At 38.0% G+C, this 14,940-nt stretch overlaps 2 protein-coding genes and 2 pseudogenes across 2 annotated transcripts; 2 read left to right on the top strand and 2 right to left on the bottom strand.

Annotated features, from left to right (window-relative positions):
- The first annotated feature begins 6,524 nt into the window (after nt 1-6,524).
- On the top strand, nt 6,525-7,313 carry LOC142168247 (uncharacterized). The gene is made up of 2 exons (XM_075228907.1): nt 6,525-7,002; nt 7,099-7,313. The coding sequence occupies exons 1-2, from the start codon at nt 6,525-6,527 to the stop codon at nt 7,311-7,313; spliced, it is 693 nt and encodes a 230-aa protein (XP_075085008.1).
- A 60-nt stretch (nt 7,314-7,373) lies between these two features.
- On the top strand, nt 7,374-8,000 carry LOC107758978 (uncharacterized). The gene has a single exon (XM_016576829.1). It carries the CDS (start codon nt 7,374-7,376, stop codon nt 7,998-8,000), a length of 627 nt encoding a protein of 208 aa, XP_016432315.1.
- A 960-nt stretch (nt 8,001-8,960) lies between these two features.
- LOC107758980 (polyubiquitin 11-like) lies at nt 8,961-9,905 on the bottom strand (annotated as a pseudogene).
- Nucleotides 9,906-10,353: 448 nt separating this feature from the next.
- Nucleotides 10,354-11,865, bottom strand: LOC107758979 (uncharacterized; annotated as a pseudogene).
- Between the last annotated feature and the right edge of the window lie 3,075 nt (nt 11,866-14,940).

The raw sequence follows: 14,940 nt of genomic DNA, 5'->3' as shown, positions 1-14,940 counted from the left end.
AGTCTCTTTCAATCTCCAAATAAATGGGTAAGAGACGATAGTCATCTTCCACAATACCCATTACCTAGCACAATTGATATCCGAAGGTATGAGGCTTGCAATAAACAACTATCTAAACCAAGTATGGTTAAACAATATTCTGCACCCATTTGCACCATCTCTGAACCCATACCTAGTGCATGCAATGAGGAACCAATGGAACATGCCACCCCATTTCAATCCCATACAACCACAGAAACTGCTCCTGGACATGCCCTTCTTTCCATTAGAAACTCTCTCACAACTAAACCCGATCTTCATGCCATGGGAAAATCCACAACAAGCCCAGGAGCAACAAGCACCACCAATGGAGCAACAATCACCACTACAACAACCTCAGATGGTGCAGGATCCAGAACAAGAAGAGGCAGACATGGAAGAAATAGGAGACCCTCTCAACCCAGGCTTGGAACAGATTCTGGAGTTCTCAAACCTAAACGAGGTAAAAGTGTATCTCTTCACGAAGATGCAAGAGAAGAGGCATGTGCTCAACTGCCCACTGGCACTGTACAAGTGCTCAATGGACATCAGACCACCATAAGACCCAACGGTGGAAAACCGAGCCGTGATTCTAGTTCCCTCACTCAGGAGGAGCCCTGTCTTTCTAGTTGGGGGGTGGGGGGTGGGGGTGGGGGGAGGAGGGAGAATGGGGACCCAACAAACATGAATCTAAACCAAGCCATGGATTGTCCAACTAATTTCATTTTTTAGAATATTAGGGGAGAGAATAATGACGACTTTTGGAGAAAATTTAGGGTGATGGTTGACACCCATAGACCATGCATGGTTACACTATTGGAAATTAGGATGGCAAACCATGCTCAAATATTTAGTGATTTTGGTTTCTCGGAAATGATAGAAGTACCCGTTGAAGGCCAAGCAGGAGGTATGGTGGTAATGTGGAACCATAATGTAGTCATTGTCCATAACTTTGTCAGCAGGAACCAAGAAATTCATGCAACAATTGAGGTACTTTCTGTTCGTAAACTTTGGTTATTTTTATCTATATATGCTAGTACTGATAAATTTAATAGAAATATTATGTATAAAAATTTAGAAAATATCTACAATAATTATAAAGGCCTGTGGATGGTAGGAGGTGACTTTAATGACATTATGGGATCAAATGAAAAATTCAGGAGAGACCTTTAAACAGTAATAGAGCTAATTACCTTTGGTCAAAAATTAGTAATTACAATTTAATAGACATTGGCTATAAGGGTTGCAGATATACGTGGCCAAATCATAGAAAGAGAAAAAAAGGACTCATCATGGAGCAACTAGACAAAATTTTAGGAAATGAGGATTGACTTGAAGTTTTTCCTAATTGCTCAGTAATCCACCTTCCAAAGACATACTCAGATCATAATCCACTTTTAGTAGAATTAATTCTTAGAGGTAGACAAGAGTATAGACAACCATTTAGATTAGAAACTTTTTGGTGTAGACACCCTGACTTCCAAAACCTAGTTAGCAAGAATTGGATTGGAATAGATTATTGCAGTGCTAGTAAGAACTTTGCAACTAGTATAAAGTCATGGAAGGATAAGACTTTTGGATATATTTTTGAAAAAAAAAAGAAAATTTTTGGCAAGACTTCAAAGGATCCAAAACTCTAGAAATTACACAACGAGTGACTTTCTTCATACACTCGAGGTTAGCCTCCAAAAAGATTACAATGACATCCTTAGAATAGAGGAGGAATACTGAAAATTGAGGTCTAGAATAATGTGACTTAATGAAGGAGATGCTAATACAAATTTTTTCCATATTTTCGCTTCAAATAGGAGGAGGAGAAATAAGATTACCTAGTTTAAGGACGAGGCTAAAAACTGGCTAAATGATCAACACTTGATCATGTCACATGTTTGCAATTACGTTAGGGATACTTTCACTACCTCGCACTTGAGTATTGATTGGAATAGCATGAAAACAAGCCCCTATAGTTGCTATAAATATGATCTAACAACCCTAGAAAATCTATTGTTAGATAGTGAAATTACGAGAGCAATCTTCTCTTTTAAACCTTTTAAAGTTCCTGGGCCGGATGGCCTTCATCCACTTTTTTCCAAAAATATTGGCATATTATTGGGAAATCCGTCAAAAACCTTTGCCACGAGATCTTCAACACCCAATAAATCCCTAGTGACATTAATAAAACATACCTATGCCTAATTCTAAATTTTTCAAATACAAACAATATCAAAAATTTTAGGCCCATTAGCCTTTGCAATACTATGTACAAGACGGTTACAAAAATCCTAACAAATAGTCTCAAGCCATTCCTAGAACATATTATTTGTCCTTTCCAAACCAGTTTCATGAAACATAGAAGAGCCTCCGATAATGCAATCATAATCCAAGAGTTAATCTCAAATTTAAAAAATTAAAAGGAAAGCAGGGTCAAATGATCTTAAAGATTGACCTCGAAAAGGCCTTTGGTCGCCTTGAGTGGTCTTTTATTTATCGTACCCTCAGATATTTTAATTTCTCCCTAAATAATCCAAGCTCTTACTAAATTATATTTTCACTAGCTCACTAGGGTCCTAGTAAATGGTTCAATCACCAACTTCTTTGAACCAAGTCGGGGAATTAGGCAAGGCAACCCTATATCTCCATATATCTTTATACTTTGTATGGAGATGTTCTCTAGATTTATTAACCACCAAGTAGATATACAAAATTGGGGCCCTATTGTTACAGGAAGAAAAAGCCCCCAATTCTCACACTTATTTTTCGCAGATGACCTAACATTGATGGCCAAGGCAAATAATAAATCATGTCAAGCCATAAAAACTGGTCTAAATTAACCTATCAGGCCAAAGTATAAATACTACAAAATCAAAAATTATTTTCTCTAACAATTGCTCCCCTAATATTGTTAAGGACATTACTAGCAGCTTGGGACTTAAAAAAAGTGACTCTTTTGGAACATATTTGAGATTTCCAATCCTGACCAAAAACCCAAGACCTGCTGATTACCACTTTATTATAGCAAAATGAGGGCTAGACTGGAAAACTGGAAAATTAGGTTTATTAACATAGCAGGAAGAACCAATCTAGCCCAAGCTTGCCTAAATTCAATCCCTAACCTCTATATGCAATACACCTTACTCCCAACAAAAATCTTGAAAAATATTGATAAAATACAAAGAGATTTTATATGGGGAACAACTGTTGAAAAGAAAAAACTCCATCTAATCAAATGGTCTACGATGTGCCAACAAAAGCCCAATTGGGGTGGGAGGGGGAGGGATGGGCATAAGAAATGCTAGTGCAAAAAATATTAGCCTACTAATAAGCTTAGCCTGAAGACTGCTCACTAACACAACTACTCCGTGGGCAAAACTTATTATTACCTCCCATGGTACTAGCAAAGCCAAGAACCACCACTCTTTCGTTTGGAGGAGTATTTTGAAAGGATGGGAATATTGCACCAAAGGTATCATTTGGTCACCCCACCAGCGATCCAATATGAACATTTGGCATACAAATTGGATCCTAAATACAAAAAACCTTAGAAGCACAGTTGAGGGACCCCTTTCAATTGATACTCTCTAAAAATTAAAGATATCTATAGCAACCATAATTGGAACTTCACAAAATTCTCTATAACAATCCCCGAGGATATTAAGGAGCATATTTCTAAGGTTAGGATTCGTACTAGGGGTTCGCTTTGTGACATACCTATTTCGTCCCAAAATACAAAAGGTCTTTTTACCACAAAATCTCGCTATGGCCTAATTGAACCACCAAAAGCAAGAGAAATAGAATTTGATTGGATTTGGAAGTTGAACTGTCCGAATAAAATCAACTTCTTCCTATGGTAATGCCTATATAATAGACTGCCATGTAGAACGTACCTACCACATGTAGGCATTAACATAGACCCCAAGTGTCCAATATGTAAAACGGAGGAAGAATCCATCACGCATATTTTCTTCGCCTGTAAAACGACTAGTCCCTGTTGGGAAAGTGTGGGATGGTCAAATTATTATAAACCAACAGACATCCATTGGCTTATACAAGTAAGAGATTTTAATCACAACCTTGGAAATAGTTGTATAAACTGAAAGTCTCTTTTCCCATTTTATTATGGAATATTTGGATAAATAGAAATAACAACAACCAAAACAACACATCTAACCCCATCAATATTGATTACATCATGCAAAGATCTATAGAATACAAGCTTCTAACGAAAAATTATCACAGCTATAATAAGAAAATGCCAATCAATATAAGATGGCACAAACCTCCAAAAGGATGGTATAAATTAAATATAGATGCAAGCTACAAAATCAGCCAAAAGAGTGGCTTGGGAGGTGTATTCAGAAACACAAGTGGGAATTGGATTGTAGGTTTTACAAAATTCACTCATACAAATGGCTCATTGGAAGAAGAACTCATGGCTCTACTTGAGGGATTTCAAATAGCTCAAGAATGGAAATTGTTCCCACTAAAAGTAGAAACAGACTCTACTGAGGTAATCCAATATATACACCAAGGTAATAAAATGTATGATGATATTGTTGACGCATGCGGGTTGTTAATCCAGCAAGAGAAGGAAGTGGTCCTCAGACACGTGTTCCGGCAAGGGAATGAAGTCAGGGGCGGATCTATGTACACGGTTCGGGGTGGTACGCCACCCGCAAATTTCGGCAAAACCCTTATGTATATATGTAAATATGTATAAGAAATAGGATATATATTTAAAGTGCCACTCGTAGAACAAAAGTGGCAAAGGTGCCAGTGGCAAAGGTCTGCCTTTTCATTCAGCAGGGCAAGAGTTCGAATCCAGGCGGGAGCAAATAAATTTTTGGCTTACATTCAGTTGTAATTTAAAAAAATTAAGTATACTACACAACACACTCTTCTATATTTTATAGTAAATATTTTACTTTTCTGTTTGTTTGTTAAGGAAATTAAGTACACTACACAACACACTCTTCTATATTTTATAGTAAATATTTTACTTTTCTGTTTGTTTGTTTGTTTAAGTATAAACAAATAAGATAAAATAATAATAAAAGTACTCTTTATAGAATATTCTCTTATAATTAAAGGTAAAACAATGCCCCAATTTCCCAAGTCCACTTTCCCCTTTCCCTTTCTCCAATTCTCGCTGCTTCAGCCTTCATTCACGCCACTGCTTCTGCTTCCTGCTTCTCTGTTAGACTGTTACTGTAAGCATTTATTTTGCTTTACCTTTGCGGATGCTTGATGCTTCACACATTCATTGCTCACTAGTCATTGCACTACGCCCACCATTGTAAAGTTTTCTCAATGCTCACCTCCTCATGTTTATTTCTTAACCCTATGTGGCTATTTTTTCCCCATCAAATATATATTCTTGCTATATTTTTGTTTTGTATTTAGTTGGATATTAGTGTTCTTGCTAAACTTTATTGTCACTATTTTGATTTTTTTTATTATGTATTTCTTTGGTTGTGTTTGAAAATCAAATGCCTCTTAAATGGTTTCACTGTAGAATTTAAAATAACTAAACTTATTGATGGTATGACCTGGTAGAAATTGTTCTATATTTCTCACTGGAATGAACTTCTATTTTATAGGAATTGATTGAGATGGATAAATTTGTCACGAGGTTGGACCATTCTCAACCAAGTCCTAGTTGTCAATCCTTGATCCAAGCGAATGCCAATCATTCCTATCTTATAAATAAACTCGATTTGGGGTCACTTAAAGACGATCCAGGAGAAAGAATACCTATTGCTGACTATAACCTTAGAATATGACATGAAGTAAGGAAACATTACATTCAACAAGGTCCTTATCAACCTTCCAAGCATCAATTTCCCAAAACTCAAATAGGAGGAAGAATGCGTCAATTTATTCCAAGTTAGTTCAATGGTCAATTTTCTAAATGGTAGGAGTATAGTATGAAAAAAGATGCGGCATTTTGCTTATGTTGTTATTTGTTCAAAAATAAATTTATTCATGGAAGTGCGGGTGAATGTTATACAAAAAATAATTTTAGGGCTTAGAATAAGGGTCTTGAAAGATTGCGTTTACATGTTGGTGATGTCAATAGTGTCCATGATAAATGTTTCAAGAAGATGCTAGATTTATCAAATCATCATCAATCAATTCAAGTTGTTTTTGATAAGCACTCCGAGAAGTTGAAAAGTGAGTATCGAATGTGTTTAGAAGCATCAATTGATGTGGCAAGACTTCTATTGTTGTATGGATTGCCTTTTAGGGGCCATGATGAAAGTGAATCTTCAACAAATCAAGGCCTCTTTCTAGGATTCTTACGATGGCATGGGGACAAGCATCCGGATGTGGGAAAAGTAATATTAGAAAATGCTCCACAAAATGATACTTTGACTTGCCCTATGATCCAAAAGGATATTATCAATGCTTGTGCAAAAGAAATATTAAAGGCTATAATTTGAGACTTGAATGGAGATTATTTTGGTATATTAGTTGATGAGTCCAAAGATATATCACACAAAGAACAAATGGCTCTTGTTTTGCATTATGTTGATAAAAATGGTGAAGTGGTAGAGCGATTTGTTGGTCTTGTCCATGTTAGTGATACATCGGCATGCTCATTGAAAGAAGCAATCTACTCTTTGCTTTCGGACCACTTACTAAGTCCGTCTCAAATACGTGGACAAGGTTATGATGGAGCTAGTAACATGAGGGGAGAGATAAGTGGTCTTAAGACTTTGATTATGAAAGACAGCTCATCGGCATATTACATTCATTGCTTTGCTCATCAATTGCAATTAACACTTGTAGCTATGTCTAAAAAGCATTTGGATGTCGAAGACTTCTTTTGTCATGTTACTAATGTGTTGAATGTCATTGGAGTATCTTTTAAGCGCAGAGATTTGCTTCGCCATCTTCAAGCTGAAAAACTGGAGCAATTACTTGAGTCTGGTGAAATTCATACTGGGCAAGGACTAAATCAAGAACGCGGGCTTCAAAGATCAGGTGATACTCGTTGAGGATCACATTTCAAAATATTAGATAACTTTATTATTATTTTCTCATCTATTATTCATGTGCTTGAAGTGATTGAATATGAAGGTTCTACATCAAATGAGAGAAATCAAGCAAAATATCTTTTGAGTGAGATAATAACATTCAAATTTATTTTTATGCGTCACTTGATGTTGAAAGTTTTGGCAATGTCAAATGAGTTGAACAAGATCCTACAAAAGAGAGATCAAGATATTGTTAATGCCGTGGAGTTTCTTATTATTATAAAGAAAAGATTGCAAGATATAAGGGAAACTGGGTGAGAATCTTTGCTAGATGATGTTTCCTCATTTTGTCATATGCATGATATTATGATTCCCAAGATGGATGAATCCTATTTTCCTGGAAAGTCGAAGCGTAAGTCTTCTGGTATTTGTTATTCACACCACTTGCGTATTGATATCTTTTATGCTGTAATTGATGTGCAACTTAAAGAGCTTAATGACCATTTTGATGTAGTGAGTAGCGATTTGCTTCTTGGGATGACTAGTTTGAATCCAGCCAATTCTTTTGCTAATTTTGATAAAGGTAGAATAATGACTTTAGCAAAATGTTACCCAAATGAGTTTGATGAAGTACACATTCGAGACTTGGGTTATCAACTAGATACTTTCATAATTCATATGCGAGTTGGCAATCCCAAGTTCTCCAACTTGCAAGGAATTAGTGATTTGGCAAAAGCATTGGTTGAGACAAATCTTGTGGAGACTTATTCATTTGTTTATTTACTTGTGAAGTTAACTCTGACTTTACCTGTTGCTATCGCAACTGTGGAGAGAGCATTCTCATCCATGAAGCAGATAAAGAATGAAGAGAGGAACAATATGGGTGATCAATATTTAAATGATTATTTAATTTGTTACATAGAGCGTGATGTATTTACAAATGTAAGTAATGATGTCATTATTGATCGTTTTCAAAATATAAAAGCTCGTCGAGGACAATTGTAAATAGATTGTATATGATATTAAAAATATTGTTGGACGTTTTATGCTTTGCGTCAATTAGTTATAGTTATTATATTTTCTTTCGTTTAATCTATTTGTCTATATACCCCGAAGTCCCGAATCGACGTTCGAGTTGATCACATCAATTAGGTCGGCACCCGTAACCCCTAAATCCTGGATCCTCCTCTGAATGAAGTGGCCCACAAGCTAGCAAAGAAGACTGACGTACAAACAAGAATGAAAAAATATTATGTGCAGCCTCCGTCTTTTGTTGAATCTTTTGTAATCAAAGACCAAAAGGAACAATATGTTTTTGTGAAGCATCTAGCTACTGATGCTTGTAATGTTCTAGCAAGTCTAGGTAACCAATGTGTCCTAAGTGACTCGGACAATGTCTGTAATGTTTTAAAACCTACGTAGTATTAATATAAATATCTTTGTTTTGCTCAAAAAAAAAAAGATTTTTGCTTAATTATATGCCCAAATAAATCATGGCTGGTTACTATTGCGATCATCTTTTGGAGGTGATTGCTCTTCTTTCACAGCTTCCATCTTTATGGCTTTACCTTTAGAACATTTAGTTCCAAGATAGCTGAATCAATCAATTAATTTCTTTCCTTTTGAACGAACTCTTTTTTCCTTAGCTTTTCCTACTAATTCAGCTCACTTCAGAAAAGGGAAACGAATATGCCTTTTCTTTTCTTTTCTTTTGTGTGTTAACAAAACCAACTACGACTTACTGCAAGTTAAGTTGCCTCATATGAACCATCCGTCTGAATTCTGCTAACATAGAAAGTCCAGGTAAGGCATTTAAGAAAGTGTCATAATTGAGTGCCTGTTGTCTTCAGTTGAATTTATTTTCTATCTTCTTTTTAGAGGGGGGGGGGGGGAGGGAAACATGTTAAGATAAGGAGACAGCATTTAATCAACAAACAGAATGACTTAATTTTTAGCAGACCAAAGGAAAAGAAATCTATCTAATTAAAAGCTAACCCCTTAAGGTTTGGTCATTCAACATTAGTATTCTTCAAATACCAAAAAGAAGTCTAACAACACAGCCATCAAAACAAAGACATAAGATGTTATATAAAACTCCAGAGAGCCTCAATCCTCAGTAGTCACCACCACGCAGGCGAAGGCGAAGGACAAGGTGGAGTGTGGATTCCTTTTGGATATTGTAATCCGCAAGGGTACGCCCATCCTCCAGCTGCTTACCAGCAAACATGAGCCTCTGCGGGTCTGGTGGGATCCCTTCTTTGTCCTCAATTTTCGCCTTCACATTATCTATAGTGTCGGAGCTCTCCACTTCTAATGTTATGGTCTTCCCTGTCAAAGTGTGTTGACAAATATCTGTATACCTCCCCTCAAACGCAACACCGGATAAAGTGTTGACTCCTTCTGTATGTTATAGTCAGCAAGTGTCCTTCCATCTTCAAGTTGCTTCCCTGCAAATATCAAACGCTGCTGGTCGGGGAATGCTTTCCTTGTCTTGAATTTTGGCCTTCACATTGTCTATTGTGTCAGAACTCTTAATCTCCAAGGTGATAGTCTTCCCCGTCAAAAGTCTTAACAAAGATCTGCATGCCACCACGTAGACGGAGGACAAGATGGAGGGTTGACTCCTTTTAATTATTGTAATCAGCAAGAGTTCAGCCATCTTCAATTTGCTTTCCAGCAAAAATCAACTTCTGCTGGTCTGGAGGAATCCCCCGTCTTGGATTTTCGCCTTGACGTTGTCAATGGTATATATCCGAGCTCTCAACTTCAAGGGTGATGGTCTTACCAGTTAAGGTTTTAACAAAAATCTGGCCTGCACATTGTCAAAAGATTGAAATTGCATCAAGCAGATAATAGAATGAAGTGAAAGCATTAACAGATCTTCATGGAATAAGCAGGCATAAACCACATTTCAATGATTCACCATCAATCTACTATAATTAGATCAGGTATCGAAACAAGGATTTAATCAACCTAAATCAAATCAAGCTTATGTCAACGCAACTACTCAAATACCTCCTGAAACATTGAAACCCTAGGTCATCAAGTTCATAATCTATAAACTTATGCATCAGTTAATCGAAGAACCGCATCTGACAAAGAATCACTCAGATCCAAATAAATCAAAAGAAGAAAAGTCGGCACAGTCAGTCCAATTACAAAAATAACAGAAAGAAGAAAATAAAAACGTAGCTCAGCAAATTCATAACTTCCATACGCGAAATCCAAAATTTACACATGAATTGATCAAAAAGAAGCATTGCCCATCGCAGAAATTCAGCAAGTTGTGATAAATCAAACAGGAAAAAAGAAAACCTAAAACGACAATCTAATCTAACATGTACCAAAATAAGGATTTAATCACTATCTTGATAAAGAGAATGAGCAAGCTTCGAAGGACGTGAGAGCAAAATCATCAGCACAAGCAAGAAACAGATTAGAACACAGCTTTCCCGAGTCTCCCAATCTTAGGCTATGCAATAGGAGAGAGCATTAACAGCAAGCCATTTTCATATTGTACTTGGCCCGAAGAATAGTGTCATTGTGTATCCGTGTGTTGTTCCGATAAGTTGTGTCCTCATTGACAAGATGTGTCCATTTTGTCCTTCCACTACGACCAAAGTGTTTAACCTGCATGACTTTTGGTAGCATGGACTTATCCAACTTATCCTCCCCTATTGGTGCAGAGAAATTACGGAGGTATATACTATCAATACCAGAAGTTCCAGCTCTAGCTCTGTCGTCAGGATCTGACTGGAAGAAAGCACCCTTGTGATAATATTTCTGCATAAACTTCCTCTTCTTCTTCTTGGGTGGTGGTGGGGAAGGTTTTGGGTTTCTCCTCTCCCACTCATTTCTCTCTTCTTCCGTCATGTTTCTCAACATCTCTATTTCTTTCTGCACCGCCTTCAAAATAGCCTCCTCCTCCTTCTTCCTCTTGATCCTGGCTCTTTCTCTGGACTTCCAAGCTTTATATTCTTCAGCCTCATTCACCTCATCATCAGTATCTACATCAGCAGCAATATTAGCTTCCAGCTCCAAATTTTTCTGAGTTAAAATTTCTTCATCTCGTATCTTCTCAACTACTATTTGCTTAGTTTCAAGTTTTCTCTCCTCTAACTTCTTCCTAAGTAACTCCTCGACAGCTCGTTCCTCTGCCTCACGCCTCTCACGCTCATGTATGGTGTCTCTCTCAAATTTTGGAACAAAAACTGCAGGTTTCACTATTGCTATCCTACTTGTTGTTGTCTCTTCCTCTGATTCAGTCTCATATTCTGACTCTTCTTCCTCCACTGCCTCGGCCTCCTCTGCTTCTTCTTCTTCTTCTTCTTCTTCTTCCTGTTGCCTCAGAAGATTCTTTTCCCTAATTCTCCCCCTCCTTTCCTCCAAGGCATCTTCATCCTCCTCCTCAAATTCCATTCTTTCTTCCTCTTCTATGGTTGAAACAATCTCCACTTGCCGGATGCATCGATGATCTGCTCTGATTTCCTCACGGTTGTCAACTCTATACTCTGCCAATCGATGCAGCCTAGCATCATCACCCTTTTTTGCAATGTCTGAACCGCCGGCGCCCTAGCTATGAAAGTCTTTCTCAAGCACTGCTTCCCTCCTAATATCCTCCTTATCATCTGCCCAGCATTCAGGAGCTTTACCAGGACAATATTTTTTCACTTTTGTTTGGCCAATTTTACCCCTAATTGCCATAATTGTATCACTTACACTAGCTGTTACAGACATTTATAACAACGAAAGAAGAGAAAAAAACCTAGCTCAACAAACTCATGACTTGAACATGCAGAATTGATCGACCTGATGGCAGAAATTCAATCGAACAGAAAAAAATAAAAAACCTAAAGATCAATCTAATCTAATATAATCTGCGCCTCAACAAGAAAATCAATTAAAATCGCATAAAATTAAGGAGAGGAGAACATTCTTATTCTTACCTGAGAGGAGACGGCGAAAGAAAGTTGCTGCTTTTTGCCAAGAAGAGAAAAAGAGATTGGTTGAGACTTGATACTTGAGAATGAAACGAAAGGAGAGGAGGATGAGGAGTATATAGGAGTTGAAATAATGGTCAAAGTCAGTTTAGTTTCCCGTTTCCGTAGGGATTAGGGTTTTTTTTCTTGTGTTTTTTGTTTCTTTTTGAAAATTTTAATTTGGTATTTTTTAAAGGGGGAAATTTTATCTTGTCTGACAAATAAGAAGAGGGGAACGTCTTCATTCTTTCTCTTCTTCTTCTCTACGATTAGGTTTGGGATATATATATATATATATATATATATATATATATATATATATATATATATATATATATATATATATATATGTGTGTGTGTGTGTGTGTGTGTGTGTTTAATTATACGCAAATTAAAGGGCCTCATCTAATCAAACTACACCGTGGTTGGTGTATTTTATTATGTCAAATGATTTTTTTAAATTATATTTTCTAAATATTATAACACAACTTGGACTTCAAATTTATTCTACCGAGTTTGTTTAGGATTATGATCGGTTGGCTTACAATAAAATTGTTTACCCGAAAAAAGGATAGAGTTGAATTTATACGTAGTTCTAAGGATACGTGGTATAACTTGGCGCAAATCGGAAAAGTAAGTAGAAATATATCGAATATCGACTGTAAAGAATGAAATACAAACCAAATTGAATGGAGAATGATTTATAAATAAGCAAGATGAATCAATGTATAAAGCTCATAAGAGGATAATCTCTACTGTATTTCTCTGTGAATATCAATAATATATGAGTATGAGAGTGTATAAATGCCTTAAAGTTGGAGATATAATTAAAAATACATAGTGGGGATCTCATGATAGATTAGCTTTCCCCTAATTCCCGCCGAGATGCTCTCCCTTAGTGCGGCTGTAACGACTCTTGTCTCTTGGCTCGATCTTGATCGGACTTGGTATTGGTCGATTTCCAGATTTAGAGCTCGATATTAACTCGACCTCGATATTGACTCGGGGCTCGGTATCGACTCGGGCTCGGTATTGGTCAGTCTCTGGCTCTTAAGCTTGATAACACCACTTCATATCATAGTTCGATTTGGACTCGAGCTCGATAATGACTTCAAGCTCGGTATTTGATCGGTTCCTGAACTTGAGCTCGGTAACCTGGCTTCAGATCTCATCTCGATATTATGAAGACACTCTTCGGTCCATTATGTTCCAATCTTGACCAATCATACGAAGGTCGAAACACTGACGTTTGCATCGAGCCCGACCATGACGTATGTGATAGATGTCCTGTCGATTCAGTTACCAAGGCATTAAATGTGTGTCAGACGATGGACGACCACTGCTGATATTGAACTGTCATTGCCAACTCTATAAATAGCTCCTCTCTTCACCATTTTTTTACTTTCAGATCTCCAATCACCAAATCTATGAAGTTCTTTTTTGTATCTTCTGAGTTCTTCATCTGCGAATCTGTGATTCTCACTACAAAATCTCTCTTTAGAACACTAAATCTTTGTCATCTCCTTCTATTTTCAATCTTCAAATTCAAATGGCGAAAACCGTTCCTCAAAAAGAAAGTGCTTCTTCTTCGTGGCCTGCCGGCGACAAAACACCGGTGGAGCCACGACCTGAGGAGTGCGTTCCCGGGGGGGGGGGGTGTTCTCACTTCTGATTTTAAGATCGATAAAGCCTCGTTGGTTCCCGATCGATGCGAGCCAGTATTGAGGTATATATACTCGATAACTGAGGGATACCTTGAGCAGGTAAGGAAAGATTGCAACTGGGGAAAAAAAGAAGTGGTGATCCTGACTCCCGAAGAAGATATCACCACCTATGTGGAAGGGTTTTTAAGTGTTTATACTTACCCTTTCACGTTGGCCCCCCTCGACTCCATTGTCGTTCACTTTTGCCGCCAGCACCAAATGACCCTAGGCCAAATCCACCATTCCTTTTGGCGAATTGTTATTCTGCTCCGATTTTTCGTGAGCAAAGTCGAGGGGATGCCTTTCACCCTCGACCACCTCATCAAGTTATACAGCCCCCGCCTCTATCGAGGTGGGTTAATAAAACTCCAACATCGAGCTACCAAAGTACTGTTCTCGAGCATAGACTATGATGAGGATCGAGGTTGGATGAGCTGGTTCATTCGAATGAAGACTTCCGACCTTATCCCGGCCGAGAAGATGCCATTTTTCGAGAAATGGAAAATAAAGCGTAAGTACAATCTTACTGTTAGCTCCTATTGTTTTGCTCCTTCGTTTCTTTCTCACTGATATCCTTTTCTGTGATGTAGCGGTTGCTTGGATGCCCGGTGCAATTCCTAACCTTAAGAGCTGGGTACGGGACCTGTCCTCAGCCTCTACATATGCCGAGCGCTCGTGGCGCGATTTATCAAAGGGCCGATGGGAGGCCAAAACACATGGTAAGCTTCTTTCATGCGTCTTTGTTGACTTTGTAAAACGTTTCTTACTTATTTTCTTTTTATACAGGCCTTGGCAAAGATGTTGTTATGAGGCCCTTATCCGGTGAGGAGAAAACTTCGATGCCGACATCAAAGTCGGGGAATGATAAAAAGAGGAAAAAGGTCTCGACCTACGAGGATCCGGAACCTAAGAAGATGAAGGCTCATAAGCTGAGAAAGAATATCATCCACCTGACCAAAGAATCTATTCGGCATCTTATGGATGAAGATGAAGAAGAGGAAGAAGAGGAAGAAGATGACTCCGAGCTGGTAGCCCGAGTGAAAATGAGCATCGAAGCCCCAAAGGCTACTGAATCGGTGAAGGCTGCAGAGTTTCCATCCCGTGATGAGGGAGTCTCGGGAAGAGAATTGGTTGAAGTCCCCGAGTCGTCAATGATCGAGGCTACCTCGCACCATAATGAGCCAATGGTGGGTACGACTAGGGGGGCTGATCTCGAGGTCCCCCGAGATGGAGAGAACGCCCCAAGTGATTCACTTGGGGCAA

Source organism: Nicotiana tabacum, chromosome 13 (genome assembly GCF_000715075.1).
Source record: "Nicotiana tabacum cultivar K326 chromosome 13, ASM71507v2, whole genome shotgun sequence".
In the NCBI taxonomy this organism is placed as follows: Eukaryota; Viridiplantae; Streptophyta; class Magnoliopsida; order Solanales; family Solanaceae; genus Nicotiana; species Nicotiana tabacum.
The sequence above is the reverse complement of the archived record's forward strand: the minus strand, read 5'-3'. Positions and strand labels throughout refer to the sequence as shown.

Bases quoted from the DNA above. Each gene is read 5' to 3' on its own strand.
- LOC142168247 (XM_075228907.1), top strand. From the start codon at position 6,525: ATGGCTCTTGTTTTGCATTATGTTGATAAAAATGGTGAAGTGGTAGAG. The intron at 7,003-7,098 runs GTGATACTCGTT...TTGAATATGAAG, and splicing joins ACGCGGGCTTCAAAGATCAG to GTTCTACATCAAATGAGAGA.
- LOC107758978 (XM_016576829.1), top strand. From the start codon at position 7,374: ATGGATGAATCCTATTTTCCTGGAAAGTCGAAGCGTAAGTCTTCTGGT.